Consider the following 21,100-nt stretch of genomic DNA (forward strand, 5'->3'; position numbering starts at 1 on the left):
CATTTTGAACGTTGAATTATTTATTCGATCATTAAAAATATCATAATCAAATCTAACAATTTTTAATCATAATAAAAAGTCATAGATTATCTGTTCTCTATAAATAACGTCAGCCGTTCCTATGTATGAAAAAGCCTCACAGATAAAAAAAATCTAGTAAATTAACACATTTTTTTTTTCTTTTTACAGACTAGAGATAAGAAATTGAGGTTAGCAATGTCTAAGCTGACTCTGGACGGCTTTTTTTCCTACTGCAAGCAAATAGCAGAGCACATACAGTTGGTTCGTCTTATAGCCGCCATTTTGTGATCGCCGCCATTTTAATTTCCGCCATCTTGTCTCTTGCATGTTACATAATCTTTATTTCGCTTCTGATATGAATTAGCTTCACAAGTTTTTTTTCTAATATTTTTTATAAATAGCCAACTGTTTATAATCAATTTTATTTTATAGCTATGAACTATTTTCAATTTAATTATAGTTTTTAGACTGTAGTCTAGATTTTTACTTAAAAAACACAAAGAATTGATGGAATTTTATTTCATTTTATACTTTTTTTGGTATAAACTATAACGTGAAATAAATTTAAACAATTCTGGTGCAAAGAATGTAAAAACAAGTATTTCTATTATCAGTGCAAAATATAAGTATAAATATCCTTATCTGTGAACACGAAAGTTCCAAAAATACTAAAAAAGTTTTTTATAAAATATCACCTCTCGTTTTTGTTTACAATATAATTTGTTTTATTACCTATTAACTATTAATAAAATTAAATTCGAACATAATTATGAACCAAATTAACCCTATAATTAATAAATTTTGTCACCTTTGAAATTTATTTCCGATTTTTGAATTGACTTAAACTTACGTTATATATAAAAAATAATATAGATATATATCCTGGTATACCTTTTCTAAACGTCGATATGTTACCAGTGACATAGTCCGTGGTCGGAACGAAATTCCTAAGACCTCACAGTACAGAGAGAGAGAGACCTAAGAGTCAGAGTCAAAATCTATAAGACAAGGAATGCCAAAGCCTATACGACGTCCTACATTATCACGTTAGCAAACGTTAATTGAAATATTAATAGCGTTGTTTCGCAAAAAACCGTATCGTCGTGACGTATCGCAAGCACGACGACTAAGTATCACCCCCCCTCGAATGCTACATTGACAACAAAAGAAAGAGCAATAATTAAATGATAGTTAATTACTTGCATAAAAAAATATAGAACCTTCTTTTCTCCGCCCTTTTTGGATTGAATTTGAAATCGCTCTTAAATTATATGTTGCATATTTTTAAAAAAATACGAATCAGAAATATTTTGGTAACTACTAAACGGAGATTGCACATCTACGAGGCGCTTAGGACGTATATCGAAACGCCTTAGTCAGTCTTTTATTTTAAATGTTAACCATATTTTTTAGGTCCTGTGTTCCCACTATAAAAAATCAGCAACTTACGCGTCAAAAGAACAAGCAGGTTTTAGTTATGCTAATATGCGATCCTTGTAAGGCCTAAACAAAATGAGGCGATTTTCTAATTCTTTTGGTCACAAAGTCGAAATAAATGGTAGTATCAATCAACTTGATATGTGATTAACATAATCATCGAATAATCAATATAATAAAACGTTAGATTTCATGTGATATTTATTACAACATTTTCCCGTTTTGGTTTGTTGATTAAGAATATCATCAAAATTAAGTAAATGATTTTAACTAATTTCATTAAACCTTTGAAGCCCTGTTCTCTCCATCGTTCATTCCATTTACCTACTAACTACTTGGCTTAGGATTTTATAGATGAGTTAGAATGTGAAGCGTGAATATCATAATATCATTCAGTATTAACAAAACTTATAATTATAGAACTAGATTTAACAATCCAAATCCTGTCCTATCCAGTTTTGTAAGAAGTACAATATGTTGCACAACAATTGCCATGTGATAGAATGATTTGCTATTATACTTTGGTCTGGCTAAACATTATTATTATTTAATACACTGAGAATTTTTTCCGTGCACAGCAAATAAATATAATCATTAGGATATCTTGAACAATATCAATTTGTTACTTTATTTAGCTTGCAAATATTGACGATGGATTTGGCGGCAAAATAATTCTAGTGTACTCTTTGTGATTTACGAGACTAACGCCATCTATCGGTGTTGAATGACAGCATGTTTTAAAAAATGCTGACATGGCGTTTATGTGTTCTGTTTTAATTTTTTTTATTTGTTCATAGGGTGACAGGATGGCATCCCTTTCAGGACAAAGCACTCCCAGGCTGACCTCTGGCGTCGGCAACTTGTACTACGACTGTGAGTATCTTCTCATATTTTTAGTTGATTTATCTGCCAACTTTGAAATACGCTACAGTTTGAAAATATGTTACCATTACTTTTCTCAAACGTTAACCCAACGAAAAACCAAACAAACTAGCTTTTATAAAATTTCAAGAAATTGAACTCCATCCAGTATAATTCAATACGAGATCGTTAAAACAACCTTTTTTATATAAGTTACAGTCCCAACATTAGGTACGTTTATCAAAATTATCGACAAGTTTTTTAAGAGAATGTATAAACTATATATTTATACTAGCTGTGCCCGCGGCTTCGCTCGCGTTGAAATCAGTGTGTCACAAAGTTTTCCTGGTAAACCTCCAGTGAAACTATCATCAAAATCGGCTTAGCCGTTCCGTAAACCTTCCTCTTGAAGCCTTCTCTCCATTGGTGAAACCGCATGGAAATCCGTTCAGTAGATTTTGAGGGAGTCGATCACATATACTTTTGGGGACTTTGTTTTGTAATACCTGTTACTACAACTGTTACCCGCGACTACGTTCGCATGGTTATGAAGATATGCGTTACTATTAAGATGTTTAACGCAAATTATTTTTTTAAATAACCTATCAGGCGAACTTATAGCTGCTGTATATGTTTCATACATACTATCATCCCCATTTAAACCCCCTTAGCGGTGGAATATTACAAAATCCGTTCTTAGCTAAATTCTACTGACTATAATCTACATCCCTGCCAAATTTCGTCTTTATCCATCCTGGACGGATGGGACCATCCAGCGGTTTTTGAGTTCTCGTGATGAGTGAGTCAGTGACCTTTCTCTTTTGTATATATAGATTACGATGTATTATTTGGACACTTCCTCGCCATCTATAGAGCATACATTTTAAATTTCAAGTCTCTTACCTTAATAACATAGGACTTTCATACAAACTTCCAACTCCCGTTTTATCCCATCCATATCTCAATAAACATTTTACTTCTTCTGTCACTATAGACAGTGCGACTAAAGCCGATACCCTTAGTCATCTTTCTGCCATTGAAACTCCTGACTCTTCGTCAACTTTTACCTTCACACAATTGACTGAATGTGATGTTAAGAAGAGCATATTAGCTGTTAGTTCTAATGCAGTGGGCTTCGATAACATCAGCCGTAATATGATCATTCCTATAATAGACTCAGTCCTTCCTTTCATAACCCATATTTTCAACGAATCCCTAAGTTCCAATACATTTCCTACTAGCTGGAAAGACGCTCAAATCATTCCCCTACCTAAAAAACCGAATTCCTCTACGCTTTCCGATCTTCGCCCGATAGCCATTCTCCCTTTCCTGTCCAAAGTTTTAGAGCGTCTTGTCCATCAACTGCTAACTTTATTTCTTTCTTCCAATGATCTCCTAAATCCTTGTCAGTCCGGTTTCCGTAAAGGTCATAGTACGGCAACGGCCCTTGTGAAAATCACTGACGACATTAGACGGGCAATGGACGGTCAGAATCTCACCGTGTTGACCTTGCTGGACTTTAGCAATGCGTTTAACGCGGTGGATTTTGATTTACTGCTGGCTGTTTTGTGCTCACTTAACATATCTCCATCAGCAATTGATTGGTTTCATAGTTACTTGTTTGGTCGTCGGCAGCGCGTTCGTGTCCAGGATTCATATTCAGACTGGTCTAACGTTAATGCTGTCGTTCCGCAAGGTGGCGTGTTGTCCCCGCTCTTATTTTCGATCTTCATAATTTCAATAACTCTCCGCATATCTTCTCTCTACCACTTGTATGTCGATGATCTTCAAATTTATTCTCACGCTAAGTTGACAGATCTACCTACATCAATAAGCAATTTAAATAATGACTTGAAAAACATATATAGATGGAGTAACTTCTACGGATTAAACATTAATCCCTCAAAATGTCAAGTCATTATTATCGTTAGTCCTAAGCTTGTTTGTCGAATAGATTGGTCACTTATACCACCAGTCGTTTATAACAACGTCGTAATCAGTTACAGCGACAAAGTCAAAAACCTCGGAATTATCTTCGATAGACATCTTTCTTGGGCACCTCAGCTGAGTGAGATGAGCCGTAAACTATTTCCAGCTATCGGATCACTGCGACGACTGCAATATTTCCTCCCTTTGCCTACCAAAATTACGTTAGCACAGTCACTCCTTCTACCAATTCTTGACTATGCTGACACTTGCTATCTTGATCTTAAAGAGGAGCAATTAAATAAGCTTGAGCGCCTTCAAAATCTTTGCATACGGTTCATATTTGGTCTTCGCAAATATGACCACGTTTCCGAATTTCGCGATTGTCTCAAGTGGCTTCCGATTTGCTTTCGCAGGAATACTCACATACTCTCGCTACTATATTGTATACTTTTTCATTCTGATACACCTCTGTACCTTAAGGAGCGTTTCAAGTATCTTTGTAATACACCCGAACGCACCCTTAGATCTGAGTCTACTTTGATGCTCGAAACTCCAGCTCACATTACTTCTTTTTACTCCAATTCTTTTTCAGTTAAAGCTGTTCGACTTTGGAACGCTCTACCTCTTCCTATAAAATAAGCCCAATACCTGTCTTGCTTTAAAAAATACCTCAAGGCGCACTATTTGTCACTTATTACGTCATTATTGTGTTTTTTTTTAATCTCTGCATAACATAATGTAGGAGTACTGCTTCACTTGTATTTTGTATTCTATGCTTTTATCCATATTATGTGTATTTCGTTTATATGTAGGTATAGTATTTTTATGCGTATGTATATATATGTGTATGTATGTATGTGTATATATATATATGTGTATATATATATATGTTTGTATGTATGTATCTATGTATGTATGTATTGTTCTGTATATGTATGTGTATTTGTACTCGATAGTTGATATTGTTCTACGTGACACTAATTGTCACTTCTCTGTGTACACTTCCCTACCGCTTTTTCACTACGCTGTGTCCTATATGCCCAAAGGTTGTCTGGAAGAGATCGCTACTCTAGCAATAAGACCGCCTTTGTACACTGTTTTTTTTTTTTTATTTGTAATATGTTATTGTGTTGATCGTTGTTGTGTACAATAAAGAGTATCTATCTATCTATCTATCCCCTTATGGGTCGAGTTTCGTAAAATCCGTTCTCAGCGGATATTTACGCCCTATAAGGAACCTATCTGCAAAATTTCAAGTTTGTAGCTGTTATATTTTCGGAGATTTCGTGATGAGTGGGTCAACCTACCATCCCCCGTTTTAACCCCAAAAGGCATTTGATTTCTAAAGATACACTATTTGGATACCTTCTCACCATCTATAGAGCATACATTTTAAATTTCAAGTCTCTTAATTCAAAAACATAGGACTTTCATACAAACTTCCAACCCCCGTTTTACCACCTTAGGGGTCGAGTTTCGTAAAATCCGTTCTTAGCGGATGCCTACGACTTATGAGGAGCCTATCAGCCAAATTTCAAGTTTGTAGGTGTTATAGTTTCGGAGATTTCATGATGAGTGAGTGACCTTTCGCTTTTATATATATAATAGATAGATATACATCACTATATAGATTGTTAGTAATTTTTTGCAATAGTTATTACTGGCCTGTAACTTGTTCCGCGTGAAATTATAAAAAAAGTTATTGTTTAGTTCGCAGAGTTATAAAATAAATAAAGTTCTAAAATAAAAGTAACCTAAGTTACTCCTTATAACATCAGCTATCTGCCAGTAAAAGTAACGTCCAAATCGGTCCAGCCGACCGAGATCAGCCGGAACAAACAAACAGACAGACAGACAGACGGACAAAAATTGTAAAAAATGTTATTTTGATATATGTACCGTGTATACATCCATATGCATTTAGTAAAAAGCGGTTATTTTTAATATTACAAACAGACACTCTAATTTTATTTATTTGTATAGATTATTGAGCGAATTTTTAGGATGAAATGAATTCAATTTGATCTTTCCTTTAGACGTTGTTGAACGACACTAATATGTGATTAGCTATAAGAACACATAACATAAAATGGTCTGAGACGCGTCTTTCGATTTTCTAGCTAGTGCTAAAAATGTCCTAATGCCAAAAAATGACTTACGTTGTATAAAACCATAGTATGTCATATTTTTCTCTCTGAATTGACATACCGAAGTATCTTTTTATAGTTATAATAGAATGTTTATCTACCCTCCGAACCACGCGTAATTTCCTCCCCATCCGGTCTCCAGACGGCGAGATAAGCTGACGCGATTATGATGTAACTCGACACTAGCTTTCGGGTTATCGACACTTATAAATCATTGGTGTTTTAATTAAAGTTTAGGAGTGTTTGTTATCTGCAAAATATACAAAGAAAAAACTATTTAATCACAAAACTAGTAATCGGTTGTGTAGGTGTCAGCGATCGCGGATCCGATTTACGCTCGTAGCAGATATTCCGCGCTTCAGCCTGTAATATACGACTATTAGGCATAGGCCTCTTTCCCCATGTTGGGGAAGGATCAGAGCTTATCCCACCACGCTGCTCCAATGCGTGTTGGCGGATATATTTCCTACTATGAGTAACGATCGCTATCAGGCGTAGATGACCGGGACCGATGGCTTAACGTGCTCTCTGAGGCACGGTGGGGAGACCCACAAGGACTCCACAAACATCCAGACCACGGCAAATACCTGTATGGCCAATACAAATGTTTGTCATGTGCGGGGATCGAACCCGCAACCGCCAGCGCAACAGGCACATCCAACGCGGCGTAGCAGATATTTGTATTTCTACAAATATTGTTTCTAGTCTTTGTGTCTGTTATTCTGGGTTTCCACCGTGCATCACCAGCACATAAAGTGCTCGATCAGATGTTAATGGACACCCGATAGCGATCGTTACTCATAGTAGGAAATATGTAAAACCCGCAGTAGCAGTGTGTTGGGTTAAGCATACCCTTTTTTTGGATAAAAGATGGAGTAAAAGACAGCCTGTCAGTGGGATGTTACACAATTAATCAATACATTTACAAAGTTTAAGCATCCGATTCTGTGCATGAGAGATGTTTTGGAAAGCGAATCACTGAAGTGGTCATAAAAGCAAAAGAAGCGAAAACAATTTTTTTTTGTATGGCTCTATTATTTTAGGTTTCTGTTTTTTGTTACATTCCAATCGATAATTAAAATCCAGATTTATATTTTCTTACTTTACTGCCTTTTACAAAAACACAATTACTAGCTAATTCAAAATCAAGGATTATAATTAATGAAGTCTTTGACACTTTAAAACAACAATTAATCACAGCTGTGAATGCATTATAGGGGCGGTGTGCGTCACCATCAATTAGCGGAAACGGCTTATGTTTTTCTTTTTTCTTTTGACAATTTAATTGATTCAATCTGTAACATCCCACTGCTGGGCAAAGGACTCTTTCTCCATTTAGCGTAAGAGTAGGAACTAAATCCACCACACTGCTTCACTGTAGGTTACTGGATATATTACCTACTCCGAACCATTGCGATCAGGAGTCTATGATAACAACTAGGTACAAAAGCTTAATCTGCTCTCCGGGGCACAAGGATCAGACCAGATGGGTACCAAATATTTGGACATACACGATATCATGTATTTGGCTGAAGTAATATATTCTAATACATAAAATTCTCGTGTCACGGTGTTTATTACTAAACTCCTCCGAAACGGCTAGATCGATTTTTATGAAATTTTATGTGCATATCGAGTAGGTTTGAGAATCATCATCATCATCACAGCAGCCTTTCGCAGTCCACTACTGGACATAGGCCTCCACAAGTTCACGCCAAAAATAGTGTGAACTCATGTGTGTCATGTGTTGAGAATCGGCCAACATTTATTTTTCATACCCCTGAATGGTAACCAATCCCTAAATTTATTTTTTTAATTTTATTACAATTTTTTTTTAAATTTTTATTTTATTAAAATTTAGCATTAAAAATACATATAACTTCAAATTTTCACCTTTCTACAATCAACCGCTGTTTTTTAATCGCGTTTGGCGGCACAACGTTTGCGGGGTCAGCTACTCTATACAATAATTAGCCTCAATCTTTAGGCTATATAATAATTTAGTGCCTTTTTTCTCAAATAAACGCGGTCGAAACCGCCGGGCCCAGCTAGTGTAATATAAACTAATTATTTGTCAAAAATAAAATAATAGAGAACCTAATTTATCATGAGTTTCACAATAAATCGTAACATAATATGAAACAATTACTCTGGGGTCGTAAAGACCGCGAGGGGAGTTGATCCGACTCGCGGTAATGACCGGGTTTAGTTCGAATCCCTTATTTGTGAGCGTCGTCTTGATACAGGAGTGATGTATGTTGATTGAGTTTTTTTATGAGATTTTATTTGTTATCTTAAATATAAAGTATGTACAAATACTTAAAAATCAATTTCTGTTTACCCTTTCTTTTGTAGTGGTATAAAAGTTCAAATTACGCCCGTAGCTGCACTCGTATTTATAAACCTATTTCTTAATTAGTCTCTTTTTATCATAAATATACAATGTTCATACTAATAAATACTCTGTATAGGATAATACAACCGGCTGTAAAACAGTATGAAGGATTAATATATTAACTTGATACTCCTTTAGAATATTTTATTATCTACTAAATTGATTGTTTCAAAAAAAAAATAGTAATAATTAAACGCCTTGTCATGTAAATATTTTCAGTGATTTGTCTCGGATTTAAGTTTTTAGAGTTATTCGTAGTTTTAACTTATACTCCATACGAATAGACCAGAAATTAGAGGTAAGTTGATTATTGAGTAAGGCCGTTAATTTTGCAATAATGTAATTTTCTAATTAAATAAAATACCGGCTAAGTGCTAGCCGGACTCGCGTACCGAGGGTTTCGTACAAACAAAATTATTCACAATATTTTTATTATATGATGTAACTAAAATTTTTTGCATTTGTTTTTGAGAAAAATTGTAAAAATAATTAAAATGAATATGAATAGTGCATGTACTAAAAGTTTATTTCAATGCCAATTCCATTTAGAGAACCATAAAAATGATATCACTCAGAAATGAATATAACATCGCTTCTTTACAAGTACAATAGATAACAGAGAAAAACTCTTAAAAAAAAATCTATTTCGTTCTAAATCCACATGATCCCAGTCTATCAATCCTCGCTAGGGACAGGACGGCCTAATACCGCAAGGGGCCCGTCTGATACCAACGGAATTTGCGGGTTAGTTCGGCTGTTCAAGTTGAGTATTTTATAAATACGTTTCGGAGGAGGCTTGAGATGTATGTTTATAGACTTTTGCGTGATTGTCATGAGTTTTTAACCGACTACAAAAAAGGGTAAGTAAGAGGTGGTTCTCTATTTGCCTTGTTTTTTATTTGTTATCTCATAACTTTTTATTGGGTAAGCCGATTTTAGTTATTCTTCTTTATTTGAAAGGTATATTTTGAAGATAAAACATGTTTTCAGTTTTTGAAGGATATTTTTTTCTTAGAGTTTTACATTGCTTTTTTACATTGTTTTGAATAACTGTGTTTCCTTGTAAACGAAAAAATTTCACTTCGATTACATCAACAAGTAATACCAACGTATGTAGACGAAAAAATAGTCAAGTAAATAGGCATTATTAGAAATCATTCAAAAAGTACTCAACAGATCAGCAGCTTGAGATAAAAAAAAACTCAAAATCGGTATACCCAGTTAAAAGTTACTAACTGAGGTAGGGCACAGCAGGAATTTCCTGCTCAAAATATGGAGCAGCCCGACTGGGGTAGTACCTCGACCTTACAGAAGATCACAGCTAAATAATACTGTTTTCAAGCAGTATTGTGTTCCTGTTGGAGAGTTAGGTGACCAGAGCTCCTCCGACTGGGGATTAGGTCGGCAACGCGCTTGCGATGCTTCTGGCGTTGCAGGTGTCTATAAGCTACGGTAATCGCTTACCATCAGGTGAGCCGTACGCTTGTTTGCCGACCTAGTGATATAAGAAAAATTAAAAAAAGTTATGAGGTGCACACAAAAATATAGTTGTATAAGAACTTCCTCCTTTTTTGCAGTCTGTTAAAATTTCTAAGAAGATAAAAAAATATTACTGCGTCTTGTGTCATTACGTGATAATGTATGTTTATCCATTATATTTATCGTCAGGGTAAGACTTTTCTAATATGTTTCTTTTATATATAAACTAGCTGACCTCGCAAACATTGTTTTGCCATATATCTTTCTAACCCCGTCACCCCCCCCCCCCGTCTTATAACTTAGGACTATGAAAAATAGATGTCGGCCGATTCTCAGACCTACCCGATATGCACACAAAATTTCATAAAAATCGGTCCAGCCGTTTTGGAGGACTTTGATGACAAACACCGCGACACGAGAATTTTATATATAAGAAGATTATTTTGTCTAATTACGGTAGAAATGTTAAAAGAGAGTTGCATCTTTTTGTGACGTAGAAATTAACTATTATAAAATTTCTGGGATCTCAAAATGACGTTTTAAGTTGATAAACAGAATTAATTACAAAAGACTAGCGACCTCGGTCCGTCCCTATTTCTTACACGACAAGTAATCACCAACATATCACATACACCTTCTCCGAAACACGCAGCATGTATAGTATACTAGCGACCCACCCCGGCTTCGCACGGTTGCAAAAACTACCAGCAGTCCTCTACTATATTATACATGTATGATACATATAAACCTTCCTCTTCAATTACTCTATCTATTAAGAAAAACCGCATCAAAATCCGTTGCGTAGTTTTAAAGATTTAAGCATACATAGGGATAGAGATAGCGACTTTGTTTTATACTATGTAGTGAAGACATAAGTATTATTCCGATCGGTTCAGTAGTTTTCGCAGCATAACCGAACAAAAAAAAACAGGTTCTCTATTTATTAGTAAAGATATTATAGTTGAATTATATCTTTATCGAATATTGAAATTTAACAAAAATACATTAAATTAAAATATATGTATAGGTATTTTAAAGATGTACGCGAGTAAAGCCGTGCGTATCTATAAAAAACATTACTCGCAATATTTGTTGTTAACCCTGGCGTGTCTAAGCTTCTAAGTGAAATTCCTCGCGTTACTGGGGTCCGACCGGCCCCTATTGGTATGCTGTAATTATTTCTCTTGAAAAATGTTCGTAAATTCTTTTAAATATATTTTAAACATTTTTTTTATATTATAAAAAAAACAATGTGATAAAAAAATGAGTCTTTCGTTTGATTTCTGACGAATTCTTTATTTTGTAACCTTATTACAATATTTATTTGTCTGATACGTAATAAATCTTTGATATATTTGTCACGAATTACTTTTACTTATACTAATATTAACTGTATAGTTTGTTGTATAGAATTATTATACTTCTATATATAAGAAGGGTCGGTGGCTATTCCGTTTCGCTGATGACATGACATGTTACAGCTAACAAACACAGCGGTCAAAAATAATTATTGATTTGAATACATACATCATATAAACAGCATTAGCGTCAATTTACTTTCCACATCACTAGACCCTTGTTACTAAAATGGTGAAAAAAAAAACTAGCAAAACAGTTGTAATCTCGACCGCACCGACCAATCTCCTTCGCGTATTTTTCATTCTATGTGACATTAACGAAATCATCTGTGCTCATTTGGCACTGTTGAAAGCCATGTTAACCTGAAGAAGAAGAAGAAGAACTAGTAAAACAAATAGTTATTGATATAACTGTTTATATCCACGATTTTTTAACACCAAAAAAAAACGAAAAGAAACAAGCTTAACCAAACTTATATAGAAAAAAATCTATAATATATAAGTATCATTTTATGTCAACCAAAACTACGCATCAATTCACAACCTCCGCAAATAAAATAGACAAATAAATAAGTGAAAAACCATTTGCAACGAAAAGCTCTCGAAATGTACAACTCAATGGCAATCGGCTTATGACGTCGAAAACATAAGTTCATACTAAATCTCATCTTTTCTATCCCATGGAATTTGTATCCTAAAATATACCTTACTGTTTAAAACTTAAAGTTGAGTTTCAAATAAAAATGCTCTGTATGAGGGTAACATCTGGGATGCAGTGTAATGCCTGGCAAATAAATTTTCTCGATATAGGGGTAGGTAAATATTTGTTGAATGCGTGTTGTTGATTAAAAATATATCTTAGGTTCGTGGAGTGTAGATTTAAAGTCTTTTGAAGGTAGTCATTGATGGCGTTACTATTAGAAGTGGCTTTGTAAAATATTTTAGAAATGATATTTTACTAATTTAAAATTAAACAAATAGTACAAGATACTGAAAAATACCTATTGTTCGATAATTACATTAGACTAATATTTTATGAATATCTTGTAACAATGAAAAAAAGTCGACCCGTACCCACTTCGTTAGGCGTTTAATATTTTTATGATGCAAATATATAGAATGGTTTCATCTCGCTCGTATTTCTCTGACTTGATATATACTATTATTTTTAACTGATCTTTTTGTACAATAACAATAAAACATAGCATATATCACTCCCAAATAGTGTAGCTTTCTGTTAATGAAAGAATTTTCATGATTAGGTCAATATTTGCGAAGATTACCCCCTACAAACAAACAACGTTAGAAACTTCACCTCTTTATAATATCAGTACAGATGTTAATAAAAATGCACAAACATATTATAATTATTTATTATCTGTAAACGCTGGTAATATCTTGCCATAAGTTTGTTTTTAATTACCTATAAAAAACTTTTCTTATTTTCTTTTTCTTAATTTTGTAATTATTTCCTGTATTATTAAAAAATAAATACCATTACATACAATGCAATATTGAATTTAATAAAAATTGTATATCAATGTTACATCGCGAGTGTGTCTGACAGGCGAGTGATAGTATTAAGGATTATAACAGCTGGGGTCAGAGCGACCGCGGCGTTCGGAGGGTTAGTGTGAGATGTAATGCTAAAAGGCCACACTTTAAATACTTATGTTTGTTTATAATGTTATTTGTAGCTAACTGACCTAGCGGATTCCGTACCGCTATATTTTTTCATATATAAGTACAATGTAATATTAAAATCAAAATCAAAATCAAAATCGAATAGGCCCCAAAAGCACTTTCGAATCGTCATTTTACAAATTAAAACTTTAAAAATAAATAAATAATATATAAACTTTGTTTTAGTACAAAATCACTTATGGCTTTAGGGTTTAAGGTCATATAGAGAAAGATGGAGGCATACCATAGCTAAGCCAGCCATAACCAAGCAGAAAAATTATACGTGAAAAAAATGAATAAGTAGTAAGCACAGCTCATTACTAGGTTACTTTAAAATGTTATTGATAGCGAGTAAAAATAGACAAAAAATCGCGTTTGTTGTACTGGAGCTCCCCTTAATTTTTAATTTTATTTTGTTTTTAGTTATTTTTATTATAGCGGCAACAGAAATACATAATTTGTGAATTTCCACTGTCTAGCTATCGCGGTTCTTGAGATACGGCCTGGTGACAGACAGACGGACGGACGGACGGACGGACAGACAGCGAAGTCTTAAGTAATGGGGTCCCGTTTTTACCCTTTGGGTACGGAACTCTAAAAAAATTATCGTGTCTCTATCGCAAAAGCGCATGATGTCAAAGCTGCCTTTTTGTATATTTTTTTATACAACTAGATCGCAAATATGCGTACGGCTCACCTGATAAGCTATTACCGTAGCCTAGACGCCTGCAAGACTGCAACGCTAGAAGCATCGCAAGCGCGTTGGCTATCCTACCCCCCATCACCCCAGGAGCTCTGGTCACCTCACTCACCACAGGAACACAACACTGCTTGAAAGCAACATCATTTAGCTGTGATCTTTTGTACGGCCAAGGTACTTTTACTTCCCCAGTCGAGCTGCTCCAGATTTTAAGCCGCATATTTCCTATCTTTTTTTTACGTGGGGAAAATCCACCATGGATACCCTCCAGCGCGGGAGTGCCAGAGGGTTATGTCAGACTCCTATACATCGACGAGTAGTACAACGTAGATCGACGAAAAAATAGTCAAGTAACTGCGCGTTATCAAAGATTACTCAAAAAGTAGTTATCAGATCTCAATTAAATTTATATGTGATCACATGACGAACATCAGCTTTCGATTAAATTAAAAATTATTAAAATCGGTACACCCAGTAAAAAGTTATTGCGGATTTTCAATAATTTCCCTCGAATTCTCTGGGATCCCATCATCAGATCCTGGTTTCCTTATCATGTTACCAAACTAGGCATATCCCCTTTCCAACAAAAAAAGAATTATCAAAATCGGTACACCCAGTAAAAAGTTATTGCGGATTTTCCAGAATTTCCATCAATTTCTCTGGGATCCCATCATCAGATCCTGGCTTCCTTATCATGGTACTAAACTTGGGATATAGCCTTTCCAACAAAAAAAGAATTATCAAAATCGGTATATCCAGTAGAAAGTTATGTGGTATAATACAACGTAGGTCGACGAAAAAAGCGTCAAGTAAAAACGCATTATTAGATATAGCTCGAAAAGTAGTTGTTAGATCTCAAATAAATTTAAATGGGACCAATTGACACATACCTTTCACCTTTCGATTAAAAGAAAATTTGTCGAAATCACTCCACCCAGTCAAAAGTTCTGATGTAACATACATTAAAAAAAAATACAGTCGAATTGAGAACCTCCTCCTTTTTTGGAAGTCGGTTAATAACAAGTCATATTATAACAAAGTCGCTTCTCACTGTATGCTTAGATCTTTAAAACTGCGCAACTGGTTTTGGTGCGTTTTTCTTTAGTAAATAGAGTGATTCCAGAGGAAGGTTTATATGTATAATGCATGCACAATATAGTAGAGGAACACTGATAGTTTATGCAACCGTGCGAAGTCGGGGCGGGATATAGCAATAAATATACAACAAAAAGTGATTTGAAAATGCTCAAATAACTTAAAAATTATAAAAGACATTCTTTAATCAAAGTCGAAAAAGGGTCGATCCCTTTAGTCACGTTCCCGTCTAGGGCATTTTTAATTTTTCACCTTTGAAATGAAAAGGGCAAACAATGAAGATACAACAATGCAGTCACTGATCAGAGCACAACGGAGTAATTTCTACTGCATTTTTACAAAAATACTGTGTATGTCAACAAAATAAAATATATACTTTGTTTTATTGAACATAAAGAAGAAAATTGTTTGTTTATTTTGATTATAAGTGCAAATAATATTCGGTATTTTGATATTGAAAATCTGATACTGATTACAATGTTGTTTTTAACTGATTTCAAAATGGAGTGGGTTGTGTTCTTGCGCTAGATTTTTTTTTTTTTTGTATGTTTGTAGCTTTAAGATTTAAGATCATATTTTTAAAAATATTTTTTCTTTATTTTTTAAAAATCTATTCAAATAAATAGCTAACTAAACTTAACTTAGTCTGCAAGTACCACTTCTGGGCAAAGGTTTTTTTTTTGTATAAGATAAGGTTCCAACCCGCGGCTGCTTGTTGTTTTGTGTGGTTTGGCGTAAAATTTTCTTAGTATAAGCAGCGGTCGTTATGAGATATCTGTCGTTATCAGATATATATGATGTCAATTGTGACATTTTTACGTGCTCTCCAAGGCATGATGGGGAAACCGGGTAGGACATACACCGAGAACATTAGCAAATATTTCTTTAATTCTTATTTAGTCCTCTGCCCAAAGGTTGCCTGGAAGAGATCGCTGTGTTAGCGATAAGGCCGCCTGTTGCAGCTGATGCAAACTTTATTTTTATATTTCATTTGTTATGCTGTTAAAACCTTGTATTAGTGTGCGAAAGTGTAAATAAATAAATAAATAAATATTTGTACAAATACATGTACCTGCCCCGAGACGTAAGGCTTGTAAGGCTTATACAATTCACATGTGTACATCTCTGTCCGAGATTCTTAACACTCCTGCCCTGCCGTTACATTGGCCGCTGTCGTAGCCAGGAATAGCGGGACCGCCGGGGCTTTGGGGCCGGGGTATATTTCTGCTTATCATCGGGGATTTTCGCCGTAGTCACCACGCTTGGTTTTAGTCACCAAATTTTGGTGACCGCAGTAAATGTTATAATACTCGCCTCTCACGACCTCCACGGGAAGAATGGGAGTGGTGCTAAATTTTAATGCCGGACACCACATATCATATGTACATATATGACATAATTAAGTCTTTATCTATTCATAATATTTTAACGCTTTCCATCCTACGGGACTTTTCGCGATTATAATTCTGTAACTCCCGATAATTCGGTATTGTTGTAGGCGCCATTGCCACCGGTTATGATAATCTCCATCTCGTAGAATCAAAAGTGTTCATAGTATTCGTGAAAGCTTAAAACATTATATCGTAACCATTGTTCCAGCTATCCTCCCGTACCGAGAAGATGCCAACCCCCAAACGCGCGAGTTCCTCGCGAGGGTCGTGGACGTACTTCTCGACTACATCCAGAAAGTCAACGATAGGAATGAAAAGGTAAGTTAACGGCCAGCTTAGAAATATCACACATACACACATACGATCGTCTGTTCCTAAGGTATAATGGGGAATAACATCAATATTTCCATACGAACAATATTCGCAGCTAATATTACCTAAATACAAAAAAAAAAACTAAAATTCTTTCCTTCTTTGAACAATTCTAATTTACCCATAACTATAAATTCAACACCATGATCTTAGGTCGTGGACTTCAAAATGCCGGAAGAGATGATCAGAATGCTGGATCTCCATCTTCCAGACGATCCCCTGCCTCTGAAGCAGCTTCTAGAAGACTGCAAGATCACTCTTAAACATCAAGTCAAGACTGGTAAGTTGTACAATAACAAAGACACTATACCCACAAATTCTATATTTTGTTCATTTCGTCCTTAAAAATTTCTTTACTTACGTATATAATATTAACTGCTGGTTGGAATTGTCAAAATTATTTATTTTATACTTTATTGTACACCACAAATATATTACAAACGAAGCATAAAGATAGTTACAGACAGTGAAGTACAATGGACGGACTTATGGCTATTAGCCATTTCTTTGAGACAACCCAGACATATAACTTATTATCTAAACTGGGTAGGTGGTGTAGATGTATAATAAACTTACATACAAATATATATAAATATATGAATAAATAAAAGGAAGAATTCTATCATAAACTAATAAAATATGTAAACATTATGTGTAATTATGTTATATTTGTGTTGGATAGTCACCCGAGAGATAGACTATGTAATATTTCAGTGCGTTTTGTACGTTTTTTCCTCAAATAAATTAAAATAAAACCGCTGGGCACAGCTATTCAGATAAACCCGCGGGATGTACGTAGTATTTTTGTATTTTAAGCACAAAAGAACCACAAGTAGCGAATGTAAGTAATGGCGGCGATCATTCCACACCGTTTGAAGAGATAATTGAATTGTTTGATGCGGGGGTAGGTTTTATTATTTATTTACAAGGGTTGACACGCGACTCCTGTTGTATTTTATTTGCGTTTTTTTTATATACATTACACAAATTTGAAAGATTTTGGTCAAAACAAAGTAAACAGATTTATAATCTTTTAACAGACGTAAAAATAAGGTTTTTTTTAAAAGGAGGTCTGACTGTTTGTTGTTATGTCATAACTTTTTACTGGGTGGTGCTTTGGATATTTTTTTTAAATCGAAAAGTGGTGTTTGTCACGTGGGCACAATTTAAATTTGATTGAGGTCTGGTGAGTACTCGTACTTATTGAATTACCTATCTCTAGCTATGCGCATTTGACTTCTATTTATATAACTTATCAATGAAAATTATAGTCGTTATTTTTGGTCGTTTACGAGGTGCAAACACAATTATCGACAAGAGGGCTGGTGCATTTTTTGCGCAGAGAATCGGCATAGCGATTCAACGGGGAAATGCTGCCAGCATTCTTGGCACAATTCCACGCGGACATGATTTATACCAAAACTATCTGTAAATATTTAGTTCTTAAGTTGTGAATTGTAAATATGTATAATGTTTAATTATCGCTTACCATCATGTGAGTCAAATTAACTTAAATTTTAGAACCCTTTGTGTTCTATTATTTAACTGTAAGAATCCGTTTTATTTATCAAATTGTCAGTGTTACCCAAATATTAGGTTGTTTTCAGCATGACATAAACTTTTGACTTTTCCAAACTTTGACTTGTTTTATTGCAAATAACTTTAAAAATAATTATTAAAATATACGCACATAAAAGGTTAGGTTTAAAGAAATTTATCCTCAACAAGACAATACTGTGTCACTTACGTACTTGAGAGCGATATTACACACTTGAGAAAGATATATTTACATTCGTCAGTATAGCACTAAGATAAAATAACAAAATAGTCAGATATAGTACCATTATTAAACTAATCTTAGACAAAAACTAGCTGTACCCTGCGATTTCACTCGCGGTCATTAATCGAAATAAAATAGAGCTTATATTTTTAGTTGGACAAAGTTAAATATCTGTGCAAAATTTCATTAAAATCCCTCTCGTAGTTTCGGAGATTAGCCTGAACAAACATCGTGACACGATGATATATATATATATATATAAACATATATATAAACATATATAGATTGATATAAATAGTGTTTGTCTAGAAATACTAGAAACACTTTTTAGAAATTTATTTTAAATCAAAAATCATTTTTCCCAAGTAGGCCTTGTGCTGTGTGGCTATGGCACTAAAGAATTTAGCCACCCCCTCTCTTCCCGTGGGTGTCGTAAGAGGCGACTAAGGGATAACAAGGTTCCACAACCACCTTGGAACTTAAGAAGCCGACCGATGGCGGGATAACCATCCAACTGCTGGCTTTGAAATACACAGGCCGAAGACGGGCAGCAGCGTCTTTGGTGCGACAAAGCCAGTACTGCGGTCACCAACCCGCCTGCCCAGCGTGGTGACTATGGGCAGAGCAAATGAGTTCACGTTATTTTTGACGTAAACTTGTGGAGGCCTATGTCCAGCAGTGGACTGTATAGGCTGTAATGATGAGGCCTTAAAAGTACTTTTGAATCACCATTTTACAAATTAAAATTATATTTGTTTAAATTAATTACTGATAGTTAAATTGAAGCAACCACCGACTCGGAATGTAGATTTGTTGACATAAAAGAGAATCGGCAAAAAAACTCCGCAGTTTGAAAAAAAACTGTATTTTCTAATGTACCATTAATCCTTCTATGTTTTCTATAGCAATCTTCCATCAAGAAATAACTCTAGATATCTGTATTTAACAGAACAAGTCCCCCATTGTAATGTTACGTGCTCGACCAAGCACGCAGTAATCGCTCGAAGCAATACGGGCGCTGCTCTCGTGATTTCGCTACGGGACAAACGTTTTTGACATGAAAGACATGAAAAGGGATCCAGCCATTTGTCGTATGTTGAAGCGTAGTTTTTTTTTTACGTTAAAAAATGTCACGTTTACCTTATATATAAAATTCTAGTGTCACAATGTTAGTTACAATATTCCTCCGAAACGGATGGACTGATTTTATGAAATTTTGTGCAGGTAGGTCTAAGAATCGGCCAACACCTATTTTTCATACTATTAAGTTATAGGGGAGTTAAGGGGTCAGCTAGTTGTTAATAAAGATTGTCCAATATTTTTAACCGACTTCTGAAAAATTAGGAGTCTCAATTCGACTGTCTGAGAAGGATCTGACGTAATTTTTGAAGAACTCCTAATAATATGTATTTAATTTAGTATTTTTTTAACGTTGATGATGTTGGTCGGTTTGATTTTTGCTTGATTGCAAACAATTATTTTTGGTAAATGAAATTACTGTTATTTTTTTTTGCAAGGAGCAAAATATAAAAAGAAGAAAAATCGTTTGCAAAGTTGTTTCCTTTATGCATGATAGACTTATACTTATTATTTTGTGAGTTACATAGCAAAATATAAAATAAGTGATACACCTGACCATCTTTTGTCCCGCCTCGAGCAAAAGAAAGTCTCCTTGGCTACCAATCTAACGGTCATATGTAATAGGATTCGGAAACACAGGCTGATTCTTTTTATGATATTTATATATCAGTTTTAACTGAGGTGGGGTACAACTGGAAACATCCTGCTCAAAATCTGGTGTAGGTCGACTGGGGAAGTACCTCGACCTTACAGAAGATCACAGCTAAATAATACTGCACAAACAAACACACAAGCCCAAGCGCCCAGACCACTACAAACGTCTGTATGGCCAATACAAACTGTGTTCCTGTGGTGAATAAGGTACAGCTCCTGGAGAGAGTCAGGACTAGGGTCGGCAAAGCGTTTGTGATGCTCTTAGTGTTGTAGGCGTATATTGATTGGATCGTGATCAGAGGTTTGCTACCTTAGTAAGAAATAAGTCAATTATTTTTTTCTTGAAGGAATGTTAAGAAAATTTTTCTTTATTTTTCACTTTCGGTAATATGGTTTGAAAAAATGTAACGAAAAAATTAAAATGTTACGTGTCTCAAACTACATTTCCTGCAAATCAGTGTTTACTGTTATAATTATTATTATTAAAAAAAAAGAAAGAATCTGACAAAAACAATTTTCAATTACATTAACTAATTAAAAGTACAAAATAAATCTTTTTAAAACAAACAAAATCTACCGCCATTACCCTAAGCTCAGCTAAAGCTCGCGGCTTTTAAGTAAAAACAATAAAAACTTAATCCGCATTATAAAGAAAGCGCCTTGATTTACACCGAGTGCCCGAATATCACCCAAATCATCGGATTAGGATACCGCAGTA

The 21,100-nt window shown here is 34.6% G+C and overlaps 1 protein-coding gene across 1 annotated transcript in view; it reads left to right on the forward strand.

The window, feature by feature from the left end:
- Nucleotides 1-216: 216 nt before the first annotated feature.
- Nucleotides 217-21,100, forward strand: part of LOC123667926 (glutamate decarboxylase) — a 43,441-nt gene continuing 22,557 nt past the window's right edge. Inside the window, exons 1-4 of the mRNA XM_045601756.1 lie at nt 217-282; nt 2,256-2,331; nt 16,705-16,814; nt 17,022-17,148. Coding sequence (XP_045457712.1) covers nt 217-282; nt 2,256-2,331; nt 16,705-16,814; nt 17,022-17,148 — 379 coding nt within the window. The remainder of the gene's footprint in view (nt 283-2,255; nt 2,332-16,704; nt 16,815-17,021; nt 17,149-21,100) is intronic.

This window comes from Melitaea cinxia, chromosome 29 (assembly GCF_905220565.1).
Source record: "Melitaea cinxia chromosome 29, ilMelCinx1.1, whole genome shotgun sequence".
Classification (NCBI taxonomy): Eukaryota; Metazoa; Arthropoda; class Insecta; order Lepidoptera; family Nymphalidae; genus Melitaea; species Melitaea cinxia.